The 22,565-nt window shown below is 39.7% G+C and overlaps 1 protein-coding gene across 1 annotated transcript; it reads right to left on the bottom strand.

Annotated features, from left to right (window-relative positions):
• Positions 1-292: 292 nt before the first annotated feature.
• On the bottom strand, positions 293-22,565 carry PPIL4 (peptidylprolyl isomerase like 4). Its single transcript, XM_074164382.1, has 13 exons — positions 22,449-22,565; positions 21,420-21,487; positions 21,268-21,332; positions 19,368-19,485; positions 18,207-18,349; positions 17,756-17,852; positions 15,673-15,789; positions 14,660-14,784; positions 12,216-12,282; positions 11,225-11,336; positions 9,370-9,466; positions 8,637-8,775; positions 293-1,740 (listed from the first exon to the last, which is right to left on the bottom strand). The coding sequence occupies exons 1-13, from the start codon at positions 22,516-22,518 to the stop codon at positions 1,516-1,518; spliced, it is 1,443 nt and encodes a 480-aa protein (XP_074020483.1). The 5' UTR covers positions 22,519-22,565; the 3' UTR covers positions 293-1,515.

Here is a 22,565-nt window from a genome sequence, read left to right as displayed (position 1 = left end):
CATGGGTTAAACAGCTGCTTTTGTTCCTTTAGTACCAGCCTTCCCGTAGAAGCATCTTCATCAGAAGCTCACTTTCTGCGTACAGTCCATTCGAATCCTCCAGCCGGGCACGGCTACTGGCCCTCCGGGGCACAGTGATTTGCAGCGACTCTTCTTTTCTTGGCTGCCTTGAATTTTAGATTTAGTCTTTGTCCTGCAAATCACATTCCAATAAGGTGGTATCAAACTATAAAATCTTACTACTTATTACAATCAGATGCTACAGCAAATATTACAGAAAAAACACAATCATAAAAGAAAAAAGTTAAATTTATTCATCAAAGCAGACTGCCTCCAAGCCATCACACATTCCATGGAGGGGAAGGAAAGACAAATACTATTCCCCATGTCTCCCCCTTCCCTCCTAACAATGCAAGATCTCTCCTCCTCTGGAGAGTAAGAGGAGGACATGCATATTCTTGAAATGTATGCATACTGGCTAACACTGTTTACATGGCAAGGTCTTGTTTATCAGAGCAAGCCAGATATTTAAGAACCTGGCAACTTTCACTAGGACCCAGGCTCTGATAACACCACCTGCATTCCTCTGTAGATGAAGAGCTATTAACTGACCTACTTCTGCCACAAAACCTGAAAATTAATCCCATCTAGGCTTTGGCACATACAATGCAAGTTACAATTCCGCTTTTCGGCTAGTTCTGGTAATGGCTATTTTTTTCTTTCTTACCCACCCAACACAACCTGCCTGACACCACAGCAGCTGGATGCCCCTGACACTACAGGGGCCAGATCTTTAACAGTGACTACAGATGGGCTAAGTACCAAGTGGCTCTCAGTTCTGAGAGATACCCTCCAGCAGTACCACGCTGCCAAGTGAGCAAGTAAGTGCAACTGATATGCTGTGGTGCAGCACTTGCACGACCCCTGCAAGCGGCACAGCAGTAACTTCAGTGCCTTCAACCGCTGCTGCTCACTGGTGTCAGCAAACGGAGGTGACAAGACTAAGCCAACCAGAAGCACTTAATTTTAAAGGAAAGAAATAAAGAGGTTTGAGTATTAATATACAAATAGCATCTGCCCACCTTCTGGAAAGAGTGCACACAAAACACTTCTGTCTCCCCAGGTCTTCTCTTACACTCATTGCCAAAGCATCTGAAAATGCTGAAAGATAAACACAACCTCCTTGTAGAAAGGAGGTATGTCCTGCACATCTCCTTGCAGTGGAGAAGGGCAATTCACTTGTTGGTGCATGCTTACGGTTCCAAAAAGCTTTACACAACATTCCTTATGGCAGACTCAAACCATTTCACTAACGTGAAATATTTTATTGAAACAACCTTTTTGGAATCAAGGCTTACTCCGACAGCCATACGCTGGGCATTCACAGAATTGTAAGACCAAGCTGCCAACAGAAGGCAACGGCTTTCATCCAATAACTGCACATTCATTTGAGAGAACGTTGGGAAATGCCGGAAGAAAACATATTTTAGTTCCCCTCCCTCTTTTCCTCATCCTTCATCTGTACTTGGACCTCTCTTTGTCTTTTGATTTCTTAGGACTTCTGCTTCTGTCTCTTTTTTTATCCCAGTCTCTTATTCGGAAGTCGTCTCTGTATTTGTCTTTTTGTTTGCTGTAAGTGTAGTCTCTCTCTTGAGATCGGCTGCGACTCCGATGCCTGTCTTTCTTCTCACTCTTTATCTTCTCTCTACAGCGTTCCGCTTCATGTTTTCGATCAGAATCCTGTTAAAGGAATTGGACAGATACGCAGTTATAGACAAAAGGGGAAAATAAAGAAAAACATGAAGAGAACTAGAAAAGAGTCAAGCGTGGTTGGCTCCTTAGCTAAGGCTGGTACTACCTGAAATAGATTCGCATCCATGATGATTTGAAAAAGGTAACAAATAAAAAACACCCACTGTAACTATAGGAAGAAGGTAGTTTAAAGGTTTTGTCAGCATTTATGGAAAAAAAAGCATGGCTGCCAGGCATGCTACTGCTTGTATTTCCTAAGGAGCTTTAGCAAAAAATAGTTTTATCAGGGATTCAACTCCGATGGATATTATCAGACTCTTCATAATAATCACACAAGCTTCTAAGCTAGATTTGGATTTTGATTTCTTATCTATGCCATGGAAATATCTCAATCATAGGTTTTGGTTCAAGCCTCACAGGCATTCCAGTGCTATGAAGATGCAGAACGCTTTTTAAGATCTCCCTCTAATAATCCTTAATAGCCAAAATTCTAGGCTTTGGAAAAACAAATGTCACCACTACAAAGACCAAAACTACACACACACATGCAAACTATTTCACTTCCTTGAAGCTAGCAGTCCACAAAAAAAAAGGCAACACGGAGAATCTGATCCTTTTAAATGTGCAGTCAAATGATAACGAGGTAATGAAAAATCAGTTGTATTCTGCAGGCTGATGGGTACGACCCATATAGAAAACACATGAGGATACACTCATACAGACATAGTAAAGGGATACAAGTCTTTTACAAGTGATTTAAAATGGCCTAAAAAGAAAAGACCAACAGTACGTACTACAAGTGGCAATGGTGTCTGAGCACACACACAAAAACTCTTTAAGAAAAAATGCTACAAATTCAGGTAGCCAAAAATGAGGAAATTTTGAATTTCCCCAGCTTTCTGCACATCATCACTAAGAATCCAGAGTGGCCCAGCGCACAGAACAGATATGCTCTGGAGAGAAATGAGGTTTATGTAACAAAGGAGGAATTGCTGTCAGTAGAACACTATCTTTACTTGTTTCACTGGACAGACAGTATGATGCCCCTGAGGCAGGGTATCAGTAAAGGAAGGGAAGATGGCTTAATTCTCAGATGGTGAAACGTCACACTAACAAGATTATGGCACAGCACATGCTGGAATGACTATGACTATGTACCAACAGGCGTACAGGCCACAGTATCATAGCAGTTTTAAAAGTAAAAAGATAAAGATCACTTAGGAAGTTGCCATTTCATTTCAAGGAACTCTAAAGATTTTTCTTAATACACAACACTGAGTTTTGACATTTTTTGTTCTTATTATTCAACCAAGATATACAGGCAAACGAAATACAAGAGGGAGCTTCAGAATCCTGCAGAAAGATACATATACAACTTGCTATTAAGAAAGTGGTAGGCATTTTTGTTTTGAAGGTAAAGTCATCTGAATGTTTAGTATCATTATAGGCTCTACTAGACAGATACCATTTTATGGGATTTTAATAACAACACCGTTAAACACAGATCATTATGAACTATGAAAAATGCCTGCATTAAATTATACAGTATTTCTTTCTTCATTTCAGATATGATTTTCATTTTTCTACATATGTACTCTTGACAGTAGCATTCACAACTGTATGGCTAAAACCTATGCTGCATGTACAAACAAGCAAAGTTTATTTAAAAGAGTAGTGAAAAAAAACTGTACTCGAAGCAGAGTTTTTATTAGAAAGGCAGTGACTAGGATGGTTCCCAGAGCAAACGCCTCCTTTAGAATTATGTAGATAATGCTGAGCTACTAGAGTGTCCTGGTTTGAAGTAAAACCGAACCAATTTTCTGTTCTGTAATTTTAAATCTTAGCTAGGCCTCTTCTAACTCTCTGAAATTAACGGCATATTGTGGAGAAAATGGCTCGTTCTCAGAGTGATAAGACCAACGTTTGTGCTCCGTGCCAAGGAACGGTATGCAGAGAGGCCCTTGCTTATACTTATTGTGATAACAACCAAGGTCAGCCCATTTTCGTTATTTGCCCCTTAGAGGGTCGGAAACGGAAAAACGTAGAGGGAGGTGGTCACATCGGTGGGGAGGAGCGGACAGGACAGGTGACCCAAACCTGACCAACTGGGCTATTCCATCCCATCTGCCCCATGCTCAGTATAAAAGCTGAGGGATCAAAGGGTCAACTCTCTTTCTTCAAAGGCAGATGTCCAGAGAGGACTCTGTCTGTTCATCTGCCTTTGAATCCGATTAGTGTGTTCCTGACTCCAGAGCTGGAATCCAGTTCCCATTCGTCACTGAGTCCAGTCTGGGACTTCCCCAGTGCCTGTCAGTGACGTGACTGTCATCCTGGGAGCTTGATATGGTTTTGTACATATTGTATCTATTTCATTATTTTCTTTTTTGTTTTGTTTTATTTTAATATTAAATCTTCATTAAAGTAGTTTAGTTCATTCTAAACTTCCAAATCTCCTAATCTCTTCCTCTCCTCTCTTTTGGGGGCGGGGAGAGGGAGGGGGAAGGGCCATCTGTCAGTCTGGTTTTAGTAAATTCTGCCGAAACCACAACATAGAGTTACAATAAGCAACATAAACCCCCTGGATCAACACGCATATCAGTAATCACAGATTTGATCTTTATCTACATAATCAAAAATTTCTGCTACTGCTGCATACAGGAATCTCACTGGTGGCCAAATGTTTATTCCCCATCTTTACTGTCAAACTTCATTTCAGTAGAGATTTAAAAATCTGAATCCACCAAAAAGGAGTGGTGCTTCCAGCTATTTATAAAAGATTGGTCCATTCATCTTCAGCATGATGCACAGCCATATTACTCTTGTACCCAAAAGCATCATCCTCCATGTGTTTGAACAAGACGAGAGGTTCTAAAGCCCCTCTGGGACAGGGCCTGAGTAAACATCAGAAGATGGACACATTGGTGGTGAAGTAGAGAGGAACGAGACAAAAATATTGCCCAGAAAACCAAACGGCAGGGTTGGTGCACTGCTGCCTTCTAGCTGTTATGTTGCTGAAGTTTCCTCCCAGCACATGGGAGAAACAGAACAGCACTCAGTTGAAAAATCTAGCAAGCCACCACCAGAGACAGGCTACTGGCCAAGTCAAGGCAGGGAACAGGTTAGTGAAGACTTGAAAGTAAAGACAAATAACCCACGCTGAATGCCACAGAAAAGGGCAATTTGCTGAAAGGATTAAAAAAAAGTCATATGAGAACCAGCTAAGCACGATAACCTTCACAGAAGCATTTAAGGTAGAGGTATACAGGGCAAGTCTGAAAGTGCCACAAAAAGGTCATCACAGGAGTTAATAAGATTACAGTGTAAAGAAAAAAAAATGTAGTAATTTGAATTAATAGAATGAATTGCATCTTAGTTCCAACCCCCAAAAATCAGTTACATTTCCCCTTAAGTAAGATTTTATCTTTTTAAAATCTTTGGCACAGAAAAAGGTGATTTTTTTTTAAACACTAAAAAGAATGGTGTTTTGAAATCAAATCTTTTATATTCTATCCAAGTCTGAAACATACTGTTTACCCATTGGAAGAGGAAGAAAAAGTTCAGTTCCTACTTAAAAACAGACTCTCTCTTACTGCTGAAGTCCAGATTTCCCAATTCAGGATCTCAGTCATCAGTCAGTAAGTGATAATCACCCCAGTTCTCAATCCAGCACTGTGCTGGTGAACACACAAGGAAGGAAATATGAAAAGAGGGAAAGGCATCTCTCTGGAAGTTCATGGCTGGCTTTGCCAAAAATAGTAACTTGCCAAAGAGCACTTGCAGGTAAATCAGCTGGAAATACCACGACCACAACAGTAGAATCAATATGCCACCTCTACATGCATTAAGTACATTAGCTAAAGGGTAAAAGGACCAAACAAATAGAGATAGCCTTTTCAGGAGAGAGATTTTGATCAAACTTGACCTAGAATATAAAGAGAACAGTGTCCAATAAGCAGTAAGAGCAGGAAATTAAAACCAGAAAAATCAGTATCTCTGCCAAAACAATGCGCTACAGAAACCTGAAAGTCAGGAAGCCCCAATGCTTCACAAAAATCCACTGGACAGGCTATACCCCTCCACAGATCCAGTGATCTTAAATAAATAAATAAATAAATATCCAAGGAACCAAAAAACGCAGAGAAAACTCGAAAGAGAACAAAGTTGTCACATAAGTCTCAAGCAGAAATGTGACCTGTATTCAGAAAAACTCTACCGAATCCTATTAACAACCCACACCGTAGTGCAGCCCCTGCTCCAGACCCACATCCTGTTACCTACTAAAGGCAAGGCACAACACCCTGCCCCTTCTACCCTCTGGAATCAAGTCAAACAGCATAAGATTCAAAAAATATATTCTTAAAACATCAACACAGAGACTGAAGATTCAGGAAACGGGTGTCAGATTAAGAAAAGGATGAGTCAAAATACACTATTGAAAAAATGAAAACAGCAAGAGAAATGAAAAACAATTCATCATCATGGAAACTATTCAGAAAATAAAACCCCTTCAGTCATAGCTGAAGCACAGACTGCAGTTTCAGTTGCCAGAACTTTCCCATTATAAGGCCCTGTTATCTGTTAATTAAAATCTCTGCCACACTAGGGGCTCAGGACGGAAGTTTATGTATGAAGCATGGCTATTGTGGTCATTGGTCAATTAGTTGTGGAAGGTCTGCTGCTGTTTTGTTTTAAAGTTCTTACCTCAAATATATTTCAGTATTTCCAAAATAGGGTTAAGGGAAAATGCTTTTGTTTGCCTATACTAAAAACGCTACCATTCGTCAAAAAAGTTTCCATACTGTTATACTTTCTGCTGGCATCAGTATTCACACTGAACATACTCCACCTCAAGAACATGCCTCCTTCCCCTGTTCTTGTAAGAGTTCTGCAGATTATGCCTGAATTATAAATCTATAAAAAGAATATTTAAAAAAGAAAATACATTTTGTATATGCTAAACAGGATTTGTCAGCTAAGCTGCCGGCAGATTTCATCTGAAAAGGGCCGTGCCCAAGATACTTACTGAATCTCTAAATCAGATTGAGAACATACTGTCCAGTGTGTGCACACTATACAGTCCACACTTAACGAGAACATTCAAGTGCAGAAACAGAGAAAAATTCTTCCCAGATATTCATTTTCACAGCTCCAAGAGGGAACTACATTGCTTGCCATCAGAGAATAGAGGTAAGCCTCCACCTGTGATTTTGGGCATAAGAAGGCTAAGCTATTTACACTGAACCAGGTAAAGGCGAGCAACAGAGAGAAAAGCACTGGGAAAGAAGAAGATACCTGAATACAGCAGCAGTAGACTACACGGAAGAACCACAATAGGAGCAGGGAACTAAATCACAAAACAATATACAGAGATACAGAAGAGATCACATAGTTAAACACTAGAAAAACAGTCTTTTCCAGAACCTGGAAATATCACCAGCAATCCCTCTGTCCTCACATATTTGTGCTACGAAATCTACTGCTCATGTGTCTTGAAGTCCCCTTGTAACAATTATACCCTATGAGGTTAACAGCCTATTGCTGCCAGTACCTGTTGTACCGCCTGCATGGGTGGAGACACCTGAATGATTTTAAAACGCTCTCAGCTGATAACGCATGACCAGACAGTTCCACACGTGTAATTTCTGAACCATCAAGAACAAAGATTACTTCCAGAAACATCTGTTTCAAGAATGTTAAAACGACAATGTCAATCAGCCAGAGAGATAAGAGGAAGTCTAAACCAACAGCAGTCTAGACCTCTTATATGTATATGCTCTGATGGAGACTTTAATTATCTGAACAGGTCCCTGCCCTCCATCCAAAGGATCCCGACTGAATTTTATACAGACAGTGACAAAAAGACTTGTACCATGAATGAGCAATAGGGCTCATCACTGGTGGCACTGAAAAAACTTAATTGCTAACGTTCATGAGAAAAGTTAGTTTTAGCATCACAGCAAGAAGTGACGCAATGGAACACCACAATCACATATGCTCTCTGGACACCCAACTTACAGCAGTATTCAAAACTCATGCCAGGACAACGGCTTTATTTACTGTGGCTGGAACCTTATTACTTGCTGCAAAGTTGGTAGAAGATAGCTTTGTTCTCACTCCTAAAGCTTGCACTGTTAAAATACCAGGGTTCGGGTTTTTTCTGTTTTTCAGCTTAGCTCAATTCCTCCTAATGCTCACACTTCAACAGTGCTTACCCTGCCACTTTATCACTGCAGACATCGCTTCCACGAAACATCAACATCTTGACTATACCAAGCGCTGGCCTGACAGGCTGCAGTGGAACTAATGAATGACAGAACTACTGTCTCCTGATGATCTCCTCCCCAGCCCGACTCTTGCAGCACCATATGCTTCCACAATACAGATGCAAGCAAACCTGCACACAGATTTTTACACAAACTCTTCCAAAACAGTTACAGAAAAATAAAATAAAAAAAAAGACAATAAAAAGAGATTGTGTTTCTGATTCCATATGTGAAAAAACCAACACACAGTGGTCTGGCAAGAAAATGAGAAATAGTTTGCATTCAGTAAATATGATTAACTACTAACTTATGACTGAGAATATGTTAACAACAAGTTCAAAGTGCTGAAGATCTCCTACTTTATGAGAGGCTACATTGACTCTTCAGGATGTTTTGGCAAAAAGCCATTCAGAGTTGCCAAGCTTCGAAAGTGCAGGAAGATTTGGAAAGCCTCTTCACAATCAGATACTAACATCCAGCCTTCTGGACGTTTACAACTGCTGTATTTTACTGGACTTTGCACACCATGTCCTCAGTTCAGTATCAGACTTTTTGTTCCTGGCTTCTCCTATTAGAAGAACAATAAACGTGTGTCAAGTTAATGCATGAAGAGGTAAGTACCTTAGATTTTTTGGTCCTCTTGTCATCCTCTTCATCTTCAGAGTGGTGGTGCTTTTTCTTCTTTTGTTTTTTAGCCGAGTGCGACCGACTTGTTTGAGACTCTTCTGTATCCTCATCCAGCACCAGGTCATACTTGGTACTGATGGTGTTGGTTAAGGACAGATCTGTTACTTAGTATCAGTAAGTAGCAGAACATAAAAGCTCATGAAGCAAACAGACCAGGTTTTACCAAGGCTTACTATGTATTTCAGTCAGAATAGGATCATACGCACTGAGAAAATCAGCTGTGTAAAATAATTGAATTCTGTCCTGTCAAACAGGTCCCAATTCTCCTTCCTCTTCTACCTGTGGATATCCGAACAAGCTATGGTCTTCTTTTCTCTCACGCTCACCACAGAGCATGATTAGTTACCATTATGAACTCTCTTGGATGCAGCAGGTCCCCTGTAAAGCTACTTAAAACTCTGTTATGCCATACGTCATTCCAGGGGTCTAGACTGGGAACATTATTTACCTGCACACAACATGGAAGTGAAACAGCACGTTCTGGTTTTACTAAATTAATCTAATCGAATGAAAAACATAAAATGCTTGATTCCATCTCAAACACCAAATGGTTATATGAAGCATCAGCAAAACATCCATTTGGCAAGCTTTAAGAATAAAGTCTTTTCCAGGCTGTTTTCATGAACTGTACTTAGTTCTGAAAATACCTTTGACCAGAAAAGGATACTCCTGCTTTTGTTTCACCTTCTCTTTCAGAGCAAGTTTTGAAGGTCTGTCACGTTCCTTTTCATATTCTTTGAAGTCATCCTTGGTATACCGCCCACCTGTCCGTACAAATATACATTCAATTCACTCCAACTGAAAAAAACCCAAGACCCATACCTATCACTAAGTTCTGCTTATGCATTTAAGAGCTCTTCATAACGATACCAAGATTCAAAGCAGGATACAGTTCCAGAAACAACACTGACATCTGTGTAACAGAGTAGAAGAAAGTAGGACAAGTTGTGATTTTCTGTCCTTCTCTTGCTTGCAGGTCCCATTAAACAACATATGGCTTTCTCCTCACTCACGTCCAGCGGAGACAACACATGAACAGGATCACAAAGCAAGATTTAGCAACTGGTTCAGTCCCACTGACTACAGGTCCTGTGTCACACTACTTAAAATTCTGTTGCCATGAAAGCCTACAGAATATTCTCATTATGAAATGACTTTTTGCTCTGGGCTGCACAAAGAAAAACCTCTGAGAAAGTAACATCTTAAGAACTCAAATAGAAAACTATAAAAAACCCTGTCATATCTTGATTTAAAGAGGGGCCTGACAGATTTCATTTTCCATCACTTGAAAGTACCAGCTCACAGATTAATGAACTATTCTATAGCAACGTGCTGCCATCTCACGGTCATACTTAAAAATGCAATATTAACTGGCTGGGTCAGTCATAGAATATCCAGTTGGAAGGGACCTCAAGGATCATCTGGTCCAACCCTTCTTGGCAAAAGCACAGTCCAGACAAGATGGCCCAGCACCTTGTTCAGCTGAACCTTAGAAGTATTCAATGTTGGGGAATCCACCACTTCCCTGGGGAGATCATTTTTTTGGGTACCATGTAAGCACAACAAGATGAGACTATAGTTAGCTTTCCAGTATTTGGGACAATTTAAACCTAAGTTACACAGATAAAGAAAAGTTTTCCGTGTAGTCAGCTAGTACAGGATGCACTGCAGAGCACGGTACAGATTACAAAGTCATCTCAGCTCTGCGCAGGACAAGTTCTAGTACCTCAGTATCCACGACTAGTCCCCGGTGGCGAGAAACTGTATCTAAACAGTTGAGGGCTGACTGCATTTTTAGGCGAAGACACACAAGATCACCACCACTGCAATGCATAGTCATGTCTCCAAGTCCAATGTTTGCTTCACGTCCCCAACAACCAAATAACCACTGTATCCAATCTTCCCACTATCTTTTTCCTCTCAAAACATCCTTAAATGTCTGAAATTGGTCTAGCGGGAGATGTCCCTGCCCATGGCAGGGGGGTTGGAACTCAATGATCTTTAAGGTCCCTTCCAACTCTAACATCCTATGAAATCGGGTTTTATAACATGCAGCCTGTGATACAATATGCTTGACCTACAGGAGGTGAAGAGGGGAGATTCTGGGCCTGAACAGTGACTTTTTCTTGTACACACCCAACTATCATACAGTGAATAAAGAAAAGAAACTAGAAAGTGACAATGTACTGCCATATTATTTTGCTAATAAGCAATATAAAAAAAAAATCACAATGCTTGAGAGGAACAAAATGGTTTAGTAGTAAAAATATATCTGATCAAAAAGTAATCCATGGCAATATAATGTTAATATAACAGTAGTATACCCCTCTACTGTATCTTATGGAACAAGTGAAGAGACAGCAACTGTGCTGCTGTGTATTATTACAATACCAGGAAAATTTGTATCCCTGCTGATGAGGTGATTTCAATTCATAACAACTGCTTCTCTTTACATAAGACTTACAGTTTAGAAGTCATGGCTTATTAAGTTATGAGGGTGAAAGAATCACAAGTGTACCAACCTTTTCCCTTCCACTTAATCTTTGCAACAGACTGGCTAAAATCCACATGTATCCGTCTGTCGTCTATCAGCACATTGTCCATTTTGAAGTAGGCTTTCTCACAGTCTTCCTCCTGATATTAATGTTTCCAGAAAATTTTGAGTTGCGATTATTTCATAGCAATATTCACTGAAGAGCTCAAACACAAATTCAACTGCTTAATGGCATACATATTTTTTTTTCTAAAATTACCTAAAGCACAGTTCTTGCATTGTGCCATTTCAAAATAAATAGTTATGCTTTGTCCGAGTGGAAGCATTTCAAATTCCATTGCTTCAGTTCATTTCACTACTTTAAAAATTCGCCAACCCAGCTAAAACAACGTGTTTGGCACGTTGTACATTCAGAAAAACAAGGGAAAAAACAGGACAACAACTAATAAAAACTCCATTTTAAGGACATAAGTAGTCTTAAGAAAAGTGAGAACACTTCTCCAGCTTTTTCCAGTTTTCTTCACAGATTAGAGAGATTCGCAGGTGCAAACAAGAAGCTATGCACCATCAAGAGAACTTTTACTATGAATCTCACAGCAAGAGCAGCATGCTGATAGAGCAAGCATCATTTACAAGTCCTATACAGGGCACTACAGTATACACCAATCTACCTTCTTTCATACACCCTCCTCTCTCTATGCAGCATGTCTCCTTTCTCTCCTAACATTCCCTTCTCTAACTCTTCAAAGTCCTAATGTGCTCAGGGAGGGAAAAGAAAAAGGGACCTGCTCCCATCCCACTGGTTTCAAGACAACCTAAGAATATATTAGTATTGCTTGGCTGAATAGAGACTTAAATGTTTGCCTCATTTAGGACCTACAACTTCTATAACTAAGTCAGTAGGAGGAAAACATTAGCTACCCCACACTTGAAGATTTCACTGTTTTTCCTTAACAGAAGTATACCAAAAATGAATTTTTATAAGCAGAATCTACATACAGTATACCTAAAAAACATACCTTTTCAAACTCAATGAAAGCATAACAAAGAGATTCACCAGTCTTCCAGTCTCGAATCACTTCACAGCTGAAAAATTGATAGGAAATTAAAAATTCAATGCTGTTGGAGCAAAAAACATACGATAGGCAAGCACTGCTTAAAAGGGAGAATAACAGTTTAAAAAAAAACAAAACCCACCACCACAACAAAAAAACCCTTGAAGGTATTATAACACTTGATTCTGAGACACCTACTGATGTTGGGGGTGTCTGCACAGAAAAAAATGCATGTGACATTACTTGAGTAGTTACTACACTTAACTCACAAGTGGTTAACATGAAGTGTAGAACTAGGGATGAATTTCCGATTAATAAAACAAAATCTATTTTCCAACATCACTGTGTTATTGACTTCTTGCATTTCACTAATGCAAGACAAGAAACATTCCGTTTTCTCAGTCATTTTAAGGAAAGTTTGAAGAGAGGTCATATAACAATCTTTCTCTTCTTAGCAAGCACCTCTTCAGCAGCCATCTTATCAGGCAGTTCACTGGCCAAACTAAGAAGCCTGAAGTATTGAAATCAGTAGATGCAGAATGAGAACAATACAGGATTGCATCAGTATTACCAAACTCTCGTATATGACATGACAATTCTGACTACAGGATGCTGAAAGAGGTCAGACAGGCAACAAGGGCAGGAAATGTGGTATTAAGGTGAGACTTAATAGGGTGAGATGTCCCCCTATGTGTACTGAGGAAGTGCCAAATCAGGATTAGGATACACAATCCAAAAGATGATCAAGACAAAAAAAACAAAAAAAAAACCCACAAAAAAACAAACAAACAAAAAAAACACAAAGAAAAAAAGGAAAAAAAAAAAGAAAAGAGAGACTTCAAGGCCTTTCATACAAGCTACATGAATTCTTTGCAGCAGTGATCAGTGATGAAGAAGGGTTCTTGTGCCAGAACCCCCCTCTCTGGATTATTCAGAGAATCTATCTGAAAGGAAGAACTGCAGAAGAGGTACTGAACAAACTGATGAAGAAGAAAAAAAAAAAAAAAAGAAAAAAGAAGTGTAAGAAATCCCTAGGACATCCAGAAATCATGCTGGAATCGTAAGAATGGCAAAAACAGTGTGGATTTTACTCATGCAGACAGATAGCCTAGTGAAGGATCTGTGAGTCTGCAGGCCTGTCTGCTGCACAAACTGGTAGAAACTCAATGCAGAACAGAGTTAAAGTGCATCTGAATAAATAGGACCTTCTCAGGGCCATCTGAATAAACCAAAGTGAAGTTCTCTGAAAGAGTCAATATGCTTATGCGTGAGGATGACTTATTTGATGCAGTCTTTCAAAATCCCTCTAGAAATTCTAATAAATTCCTGCACCAAAGGCTTTTGGGGAAATTAAGCAGCAACTGCATAAGAAACATCTTTGCATTGATAAACCTGTGAAAGACCAGGTAAGAGTAAACAGTCATTTCTCACCAAGAAAGTAAAGAGGTCACCAGTGGAGTTTGATGATGATACTAAATTGTTAAAGGTGGCAAAAATAAAGACTGAAAAAATTACAGAAAGTTCTTAGGAGACCAAATGAACAACACCATAGCAAATGACATTCAATGTCAGTAAATGCAACAAGATGAGCCTGGGGGGGAATCCTAACTGTGCGTTGTAAAAAAAAAAAAAAAAGCTTTAGCATTAACTAGGAAAGGCATTGAGAGCAAAGCAGAGAATATCGCTGTGCCACTGTAAATCTATGATTTATTTAATACCATATGCAGTTCTGGTCCTCTCATCTTCACATGAAAACAAAAGAACAGAAAAAGGTTGAGAAAGCAGAAACAAGGTAAGGAAAATTCCTTTACAAAGCATGAGTGTGTAGGCTAGTACTCTTTCCAAGAAAAAAAAGATGCTTTTGGGGTATAGGATAGAGAGGCATAGGAAAGTAGGTTTCACTGTCCATCATGTCTTTTGACACTGGTAGTAGGAAGAATCAACCAAAATTACTAAGAGCCAAGTCCAAAACTGAAAAAGGCAGCAGGCACGAGGAACACCTTAACAAGGAGTATATCAGATGCCAGAAATGTTTGTCACTTTATCCCAAACCATACATATTCCCACGGAACAGAAAACCCAGAGACTCTATCAAGCTCATGTAGCATCTGAGATAAAAAATGCTGAAAGGAGGTAGAGGACGGGGGCCTGGGGAGAGTATCATGTGCTTTCCTCATTCCTACGCTTCCCTAGGATTTCACTTAAAATCACTGCTGGGACAGGATACTCATCTAGCCAGATCTGATTGTGCACCACCATTGCTGTGGTCTCTATCCAAATACATGCAGGCATAGGCTACATCCCTAGAGACACCAGATTACCATGGAACAGCCAAATCTAAACAGACCAGTAGGAATCAAGTTCAGTTTCAGCAAAAAAGGTTTTCTTTTTTATCTTACAATAATTACCTTTTAATTGGACCAAATCGTGAAAATATTATCTCTAGGTCTTCATCTGTGGTCACAGGATTCAGTTTACAAACAAACAGCACGTTTTCTGGTGGCTTGACCTCTGCATCTGGTAAGTCTCCCACCTGCAGCATACAGAAAAAGACTTCATCACTTCTGCCTAAAGCTCTCTACATTCTATTGCTACAAGCACACTGGCAACACATCTTTTGGATGATTTCAGACACGTTCCCACCACAAAAATAAAAAATTAATAAAATATTTTTCTACTCAATGTCACTAAAAAGTGTTTTCCCTAGCACCTAAAAATGATTATCTATTTGCAATTCCACTGCTGTGACTTCATGAAAGTCACAAACACTTACTACCTTGCTTTCCCCATTGCAATCCCCATGGATTCACTCATCCTTCAGCAGTGTGTGTGCTTTTTTAAAATTTTTTTGGTTAAAAAAGAAAAAAAAAAAGATATTTCAAAGCCTATTGACAATTTTTTGTTATTACGTGGAATTTACAACTGCCAGCAGTTACCAAACATTATATTTAAGAACAAAAAACATAAATTAAGCAACATTAAACTCAACAGATGGAAGACAGCCATAACATATATGAATAATGCAATCTTAACGCCACTGTATGTACTGGGAAGAGAATATCTCAAATTAGCAATGCTCTCTCCCACACGTGCTAAACCTTTTCCAAGATATTGAGCAGTGTATTATGTATGCTACATTTTTTAGTTGGATGCATTTCCAGCAAGTTTTTATAAAGCCTCCACTGACCCACTTTTAATCCTGTCTTTAAGAACAAAATATCACCACTTTTATCAGAAAACCACCTCCAGTGCTCATGCTCAATCCTTTTCATTGTACCACAGACACTTAATAGCACAGATTCGGAGCCATGACATTACCATCAGATAAGCAATTTCAAGACAAATACTACATATCCTCCTAGACTTAATATAATATGCACAGAGGAATAGCATCTAAAAGGTAAATACAGAGGATGTTCACCATTTCCAGAAGAATGGCACGAGTTTTTGCTTCTTTTTCTGCCTGAACTTCTTCTATTTCATCTGCAGACCGTCCTTTCAAGTCATCTATTTCTTCATCTGCTCCTATTCTGCCACTCTGAAAAATAAAGGAAAAAGGTATTTATTACCAATCCATGGCCAAAAATTCTTTCCCACTTTCCAAATATTACTTGGATGACTTCCCTCTCATTCCTCAAAACGTGAAAAATGATGAAGCACTGGATCTCTGCAGAAGTGGGCTTTCATTCTATTCTACCCACTTAAACTAAAAAAAGGGAGAGATGTTACCCTCGTGTTTCAGGCACTATGAACTATGTATGAACTTTTAGGCCCAATTTGAAACATATTCAGTTAGATATTCTAAATTCTTTTATACTCCCGTCTCATACTCAACAACTCCCCACAAGTGTCAACTCATTTCTAATCTAGATAGCTCCTACCAGAAATTAAGATAAGGAACACTGCAAATATCTGTGGTGACTATTAAGACTCAAATAATAGACATGGTATATCACAATAAGAATTTTATTTTTCATAGAATCATAGAATGGTTAGAGTTGGAAGGGACCTTAAAGATCATCGAGTTCCAACCCCCCTGCCATGGGCAGGGACACCTCCACTAGAGCAGGTTGCTCAAAGCCCCATCCAGCCTGGCCTTAAACACTTCCAGGGATGGGGCATCCACAGCTTCCCTGGGCAACCTGTTCCAGTGTCTCACCACCCTCACAGGAAAGAATTTCTTTCTGGTATCTAATCTAAATCTCCCCTCTTCCAATTTAAAAGCATTACCCCTTGTCCTGTCACTACATCTCCTGACAAAGAGTCCCTCTCCGGCTCTCCTGTAGGCTCCCTTCAGATATTGGAAGGCTGCTATAAGGTCTCCCTGGAGCCTTCCCTTCTCCAGGCTGAGCAACCCCAGCTCTCTCAGCCTGTCTTCATAGGGGAGATGCTCCATCCCTCTGATCATCCTCGTGGCCCTCCGCTGGACCCGTTCCAACAGGTCCATGTCCTTCCTGTGTTGAGGACTCCAAAGCTGGACACAGTATTCCAGTATTTTTGCACATCTACATCTAGACAGGATTTGAGGTTTAATTTTTTTCTCCTCATCAGCATCTCTAGAATGCTGCCCTTTCCACAGACCAGACATTTCTACAAAAGGTGTATCTTCAGATAGGCTATAGGAGAAGGAAACTAAGTATAAGTTTTCAAATCTTTAAGCAGTTGGCAGTGAGCTATTAAACTCCTTATACCGTTTAACATACCTGAAGATACATCAGAGATTAACCACAATGCAGACATACTATGAAAGCCTAATTTCACTCTTGTAATTATATCTACTAAGCTTAAAAATAAACAATATTTTCTCTAGTCAATTTATTCATTGTTTGAAACAATCATTTCCCTACAAGGAGATAATCTCCCATAGCATGCTATGAGTAAGTTATGAATAATGACGTTTTTACCAAATGCCTTTTGTTTGAACAAATACACCACAACAGTGGTTGTATATCTGCATGCTTGCAGATATAACTCAAAGAATGACCCAGATTACTTCCACTGAAACACAGACTATTTCACATTTAAAAGGAAAACAGCAGCAGTTTAATATTAGTAATAGTTATATTTTGTCTTCTACAAGAGTATACAAACAACAGTAATGCCAAAAGTGAATATTCCAAATGTTCTGCTTATCTACACTGTAACTAGAAATCTAAAATATGGCTTTCCAACCTAACTCCATCATAGTCACAGGGGAGAGCACCCAAGTTACCCTTTTATCCTTTTCTTGAAAGATTAAGCAGCTGTATTTGATTAAGCACAGCAACAGCCCCAAATAACAGACAAGCATCTGACATATCAGAACTCAAGCTGGCGTAGCAGAAGAGCATCTCTTATCCTCCTGTGTTAAAAAAAGTGTAGTGCTCCTAGGATATAGATTTGACAGACAAAGTCTTAAAGACAGTGTTCTTATTTTGACCAAGTCTGTGCTGGCCACTAATAAGGATAAATTTATTTAATTATTTCTTCCAACTTTTCCCCAAGACGCAATCATAAACACTCACATCTAGCTGTTCTTTAGTAGGTTCTGGTGAGCGATCAGGAACAGACAGGCCAGGCGGATCTTCAAACGGATCATCTAAAATTACTGTGTGATTTATCCTTATAGGAAACAAAATCAAGACCTGCATCAGTCACATGCAAATAGAACTCTCTTTACCCAAGTAACAGGAAACCATTCCCACTGATCTCAGTTACATCTCAAACAGCCAAACCTACTGTAATGCTTGTAAATACTAGTACTGATGCTTTTGTAAAGGCAATATAGTTGCGCATTTTCTTATATGGTTGTTTATTTTAGTACCTGCTTATTTTACCAATAATATTGGAATCAAAGAGTATTTAAGATACCACGTACAGGTCACCCGACATTGTTATATTAATCTAGTTACCGAAAAAGATTAATTTGTTTAATTATAATGTATTCCTCAAAAAGGGAAGTTAAAACAGTCATACCTGATATCTTGATATGGGATAAAATCTTTATCTACAAAGGTTTCATTAATTGTCTTCAATACATCCATGCCTTCTGTCACTTCTCCAAATACCGTATGTACACCGTCAAGGTAATCCAGGTTTTCCCCTGTAGTAATAAGAAACTACAAAAGAAGATACAAAACCAGTAAACAGAAAAATTCAGGGCTTGAGTTTTACCTCAGGAGAAGTACAATTCTCACTGAAATCAGTGGGGGGAAAAAATTATTCCTGACTTGTGTGGGAGAAGATTAGTCTTCTTCGATCAGGTCCGAGAACATGGTGAGCCAAGCTACAGCTCACCGCCACAGCCACCCAAACAATTTTATGCGTACAATGCAGGGAAGCAGCAAAATTGACTCCATGTATTACAAGCTCTAGCTGGAATAAAACTGTAGTTTCTTTAAATTGCTCTTTGATTATTAAAAAAACCCTCTTTTTAAAATTAAAACATATGGATACTACAACTGAGGCATTTTAATATATAAAAGTGACAATGCATCTAAAATAAAAATTTAGAAATAAAATCATTCTATGAGATTAGAGTTTTAAACATACCTACAGCAAAAACTGTGTGAACAGGGAACAGCAACGGTTTCACAACACCACTGGGATAAAACTGTAAACTTACATTATATTATTACTGGACACTTTTATGTAACCATACAGAGGAAACTGGAATGATTTCAGTTTTCAAACTAACATGAAATTATAACCAGAAAGTTTTAAGATTATTTCAAAACCCAGTTTCCTTACTTTTCACTTCCATTTAACTACAGGATTTTTTCCTGCCCATTCTATCCATTAGCAAAATCCCATCAAGGAATTACAGAAATGAATGAACAAAGGGAAAAAAATAAAGAGGACTGAATGCTAACAAATAAAATTTATAAAATTAATCTAGGACAGGTTTTGAATCTGAGAATTTTAATCTCTTTCTTGCCTGTAATCAAATACCCATTGGTACCTGGAACACTATGCAAAATACTTATTTTTGTCCAGTTTTTTATATGTTTTTTGACCATATAACAAGATGATGCTACTGACATGACTCTGTCATTGTTACGCCTCTTTGTGAGTTCAAGGAATTTTCATTTTAGTTACTCAGACACATACTAAGGCTTTCCAACACTGTGTGCTGACCTGTGATCCATGCTGATCGCTACCATTGTTCACCATTGACACAGTTCCCTTTTTCTTGTGCTTAATTCTTGGCACTTTTTCTGCCTCGAAAAATCTAGCTTGATCACCATATAGTTGACTGAAAAATATATATAACAAATACGTTAAAAGGCAAAGGAATTTTAAAAAGTGAGATAAACAAATGCTGTAAAAAACAGTAAATAAAACATTAAAATTTTTACACTGGCATTCAAATAAAAGCAGAATTTATAATGCAACCATGTACATTTTTATGGACCTGTATACTTCCATAATTCACTTTATATTACAGGGAACAAAACATTTTTTCTCTGAGACATTTTAACGAGGCTTTTTTGGGAAGGGTGAGGGGAGGGAAAGGGTGTGTGTTTGTATGTTTTCACATGGCACAGATAACATTTTTCTAAGGCATGAAGCAAATATGTATTTTGATAAGTAGGTTCCATAAAAATAAGTTAATCCACACTAATAATTTCTCACAAATTTATCTTCCAAGATAAATGGAAAGCCACTAAATCTATGTGTAAACTTAGTTCGTCATACAGATAGGACTGCACACAGTAACTTGAGATACACAGTACATTGCAAATTGTTAAACTCTTTCATTTTTTAAGTCTAACCCTGCTATCACTTATTTTGTCTCAGTCCATAATTCACAGAAGCATGGTCAATACACACATTTGCCCAAACTTAAAGACAGTATTGTGTTGGAACTCATTTTGATAAGCAGGTATGAGCCTCTATGAAGAGGGGATTCAAATTAAACTTTGCCTGCATCAGTCTCCTGGGTAGCAAGAACAGAAACTCCCAATTCTGTGAACTTTGGCAGTAAACAACAGGTAGAAAAGACAAATTACCATTCTCTGTGCTAGTAGCCGAACAGAATCTGCCACTCTCTCATCACACTAGAACTCCCTATCTGCCATACCAATGAGCTGCAGAAGACCAAACCTTTATAAAAGAGCAGAATATCAAAATAAACTTGACCTACCCATGTGCAGAGACAGCTCAGGTCTGGCAAGTTTACTTACCTAGACTTGCATCGGCTTAGCACAACTACACTGCTTCCAGGATCGCCAGAGTGGTGATCCATGCGTTCAAGGTTTTGTATTAAGAGGCTCCAACAGACCAGGCTTACAAAAGCCAACATTGGTCTAGCAACACTGCCTCTGTTCAAACTGAGCTGTTTATATACTGTGTTCCCCAACACGCCGGGTTTAGTTCTGCTCTGCAATTTTAATTCTACTTTTAATTACAATTTCAAAGGAATAGTATAGAACATAAGCACTTTGCTAACCTCCATTCGTTTGAAAGATTTATTCAACTTTTATGTGCATGACCACTAAAAACATCTTAAACAAGGAAGAAAAGTGATTTCCTAATACACAGTCAACATAACTAAAATGCACTTAATAAATTTTTAGAGCAACAGGATTGCTTTCTTACACACAGAGAAAATCAACCATAGCCTCTATATTTCCCTACCACTCAACTAAATACAGTTGTTACAAAAAGTAAAATAGTAACAAACTGCTAATGATTTTGCCTTCTAGAGCACTTAGTTATGATACCTCTCTTACAAAACCAAACCTATAGATGTTTGCTAACTTTGAAACAAACTGAAATTTACGTACAACTTGTTAGTTGTAACTTCACTTCTAAGGTCAAAGACAGAACACTGTCCAGAAAAAAAATCTGAATGGCCAAAGGCAGCATTGAAAAGAAAAGGTATTTAGGTATGACAACCATAGAAACTTAAGTATCAACATTTTTACTTCCCATCAGTAATTCTGCCCCAAGAGAGCTGAAGACAATCTAACTGGAATCCCTATTGCCTTATACAACATCTCTGTTAATTAAGTAGCACAGAAGTTTTACTTACCAAAATATGGATTCCCCTCCACGGCCAGTTCCCATGGGGTCACCGGTTTGTATAATAAAATCCCTCTACCACAAAGCAGAATACATAAGATATTGCTTTCATGTTTGTGAATTTAAACCAACAAAAAAAAATAAGGAATTGAGAATACTCACTTGCACATTATAAATAAGACAGTAGTTGTAGTACTTGACTTTGCAGAGCTTCAGGAAATTCAGACAAGCTGTAAGAAATTGTACCAACATTTACTAAAGAAAACCCCAGGCAGAGTAAGTTCAGATGTTACAAATATAAGTATAGATATTCAATACGTATAAGAGTGGTTTCGGAGCAGACTGTGCTAAGAGTCATCAGCACACAACCTATAAATGCTGTGACAAATGCTCTAAGGGAGAGGTGACATTTCCTCCCTTCCTAAAGCCTATCTCTGGTGGTTCCGAGAGCCCTAAATACAGCTACTTGTACAGAAATACACGTTTCTTCTCCCCAGCTTCTTTCCAAACACCCAAGAAAGATCACAGTTGCCTTTCGATTTAGAATAGGCAATGGCTATTAGAATTGGAATTAGAATGGCTCAATATTTTGCATAAATATGCAATAGATACACAATAAAAGCGTAATAAAAATAAATATCCAAACTTCCCAACAGCAATTGGCGCCTGTAAGCATTTCAGACACACACAGAGGCTGCCCAACCGGGACGGCTGAGGCGGCAGAAAGCCTGGCCCTCGAGTGGCTCTAACCCCAGGACCGGGGCCCTGGGGTGACAGAACACCGGGTGCCGCCTGACACCACCCCTTCGGCGCCCTCAGGAAGCCGCACCGGCAGCTAAACCCTCAAGTGGCGACAGCCCGAGGGACGGAAGGGCCCGCCTCGCTGAGGGAGCGCGGCGGCCGGCATGGCGGCACGGGGGGGAACGGCCCAACGGCCCCTTCTCCTCCCCCGAGCGGCGGAAAGCCTCGGGCAGCTTGACAGCGCCAGAGCCGCGGGTGCCGCAGGGCAGCCGGCCGCAAGCCCTCCCCTCCGAGCCACAGCGGCCGCCACGACCCGGCACTTCCTCACCGGGCCAGGCGCCATCCATCCTGGCGCGGAGGGCGGCTGCGAGCGCTGCCTGCGGCGAGCCGGCCGCCCCCAGCCCCGCTCCGCTTCCCAGCTCCCCCGGCCCCCTCCCGCCGCGCTCTTACCGCGGGGCCGCTCCTCCGTGTACAGGTCGATCACCAAGTCGCCCAGCGTCGTCTCCAGCAGGACGGCCATGGTCGCCACCCGCCTGCACACGGCGGCGCGGCGCGGCCCGCCCTCGC

The sequence above is a fragment of the Numenius arquata genome, chromosome 2 (genome assembly GCF_964106895.1).
Source record: "Numenius arquata chromosome 2, bNumArq3.hap1.1, whole genome shotgun sequence".
Classification (NCBI taxonomy): domain Eukaryota; kingdom Metazoa; phylum Chordata; class Aves; order Charadriiformes; family Scolopacidae; genus Numenius; species Numenius arquata.
The sequence above is the reverse complement of the archived record's forward strand: the minus strand, read 5'-3'. Positions and strand labels throughout refer to the sequence as shown.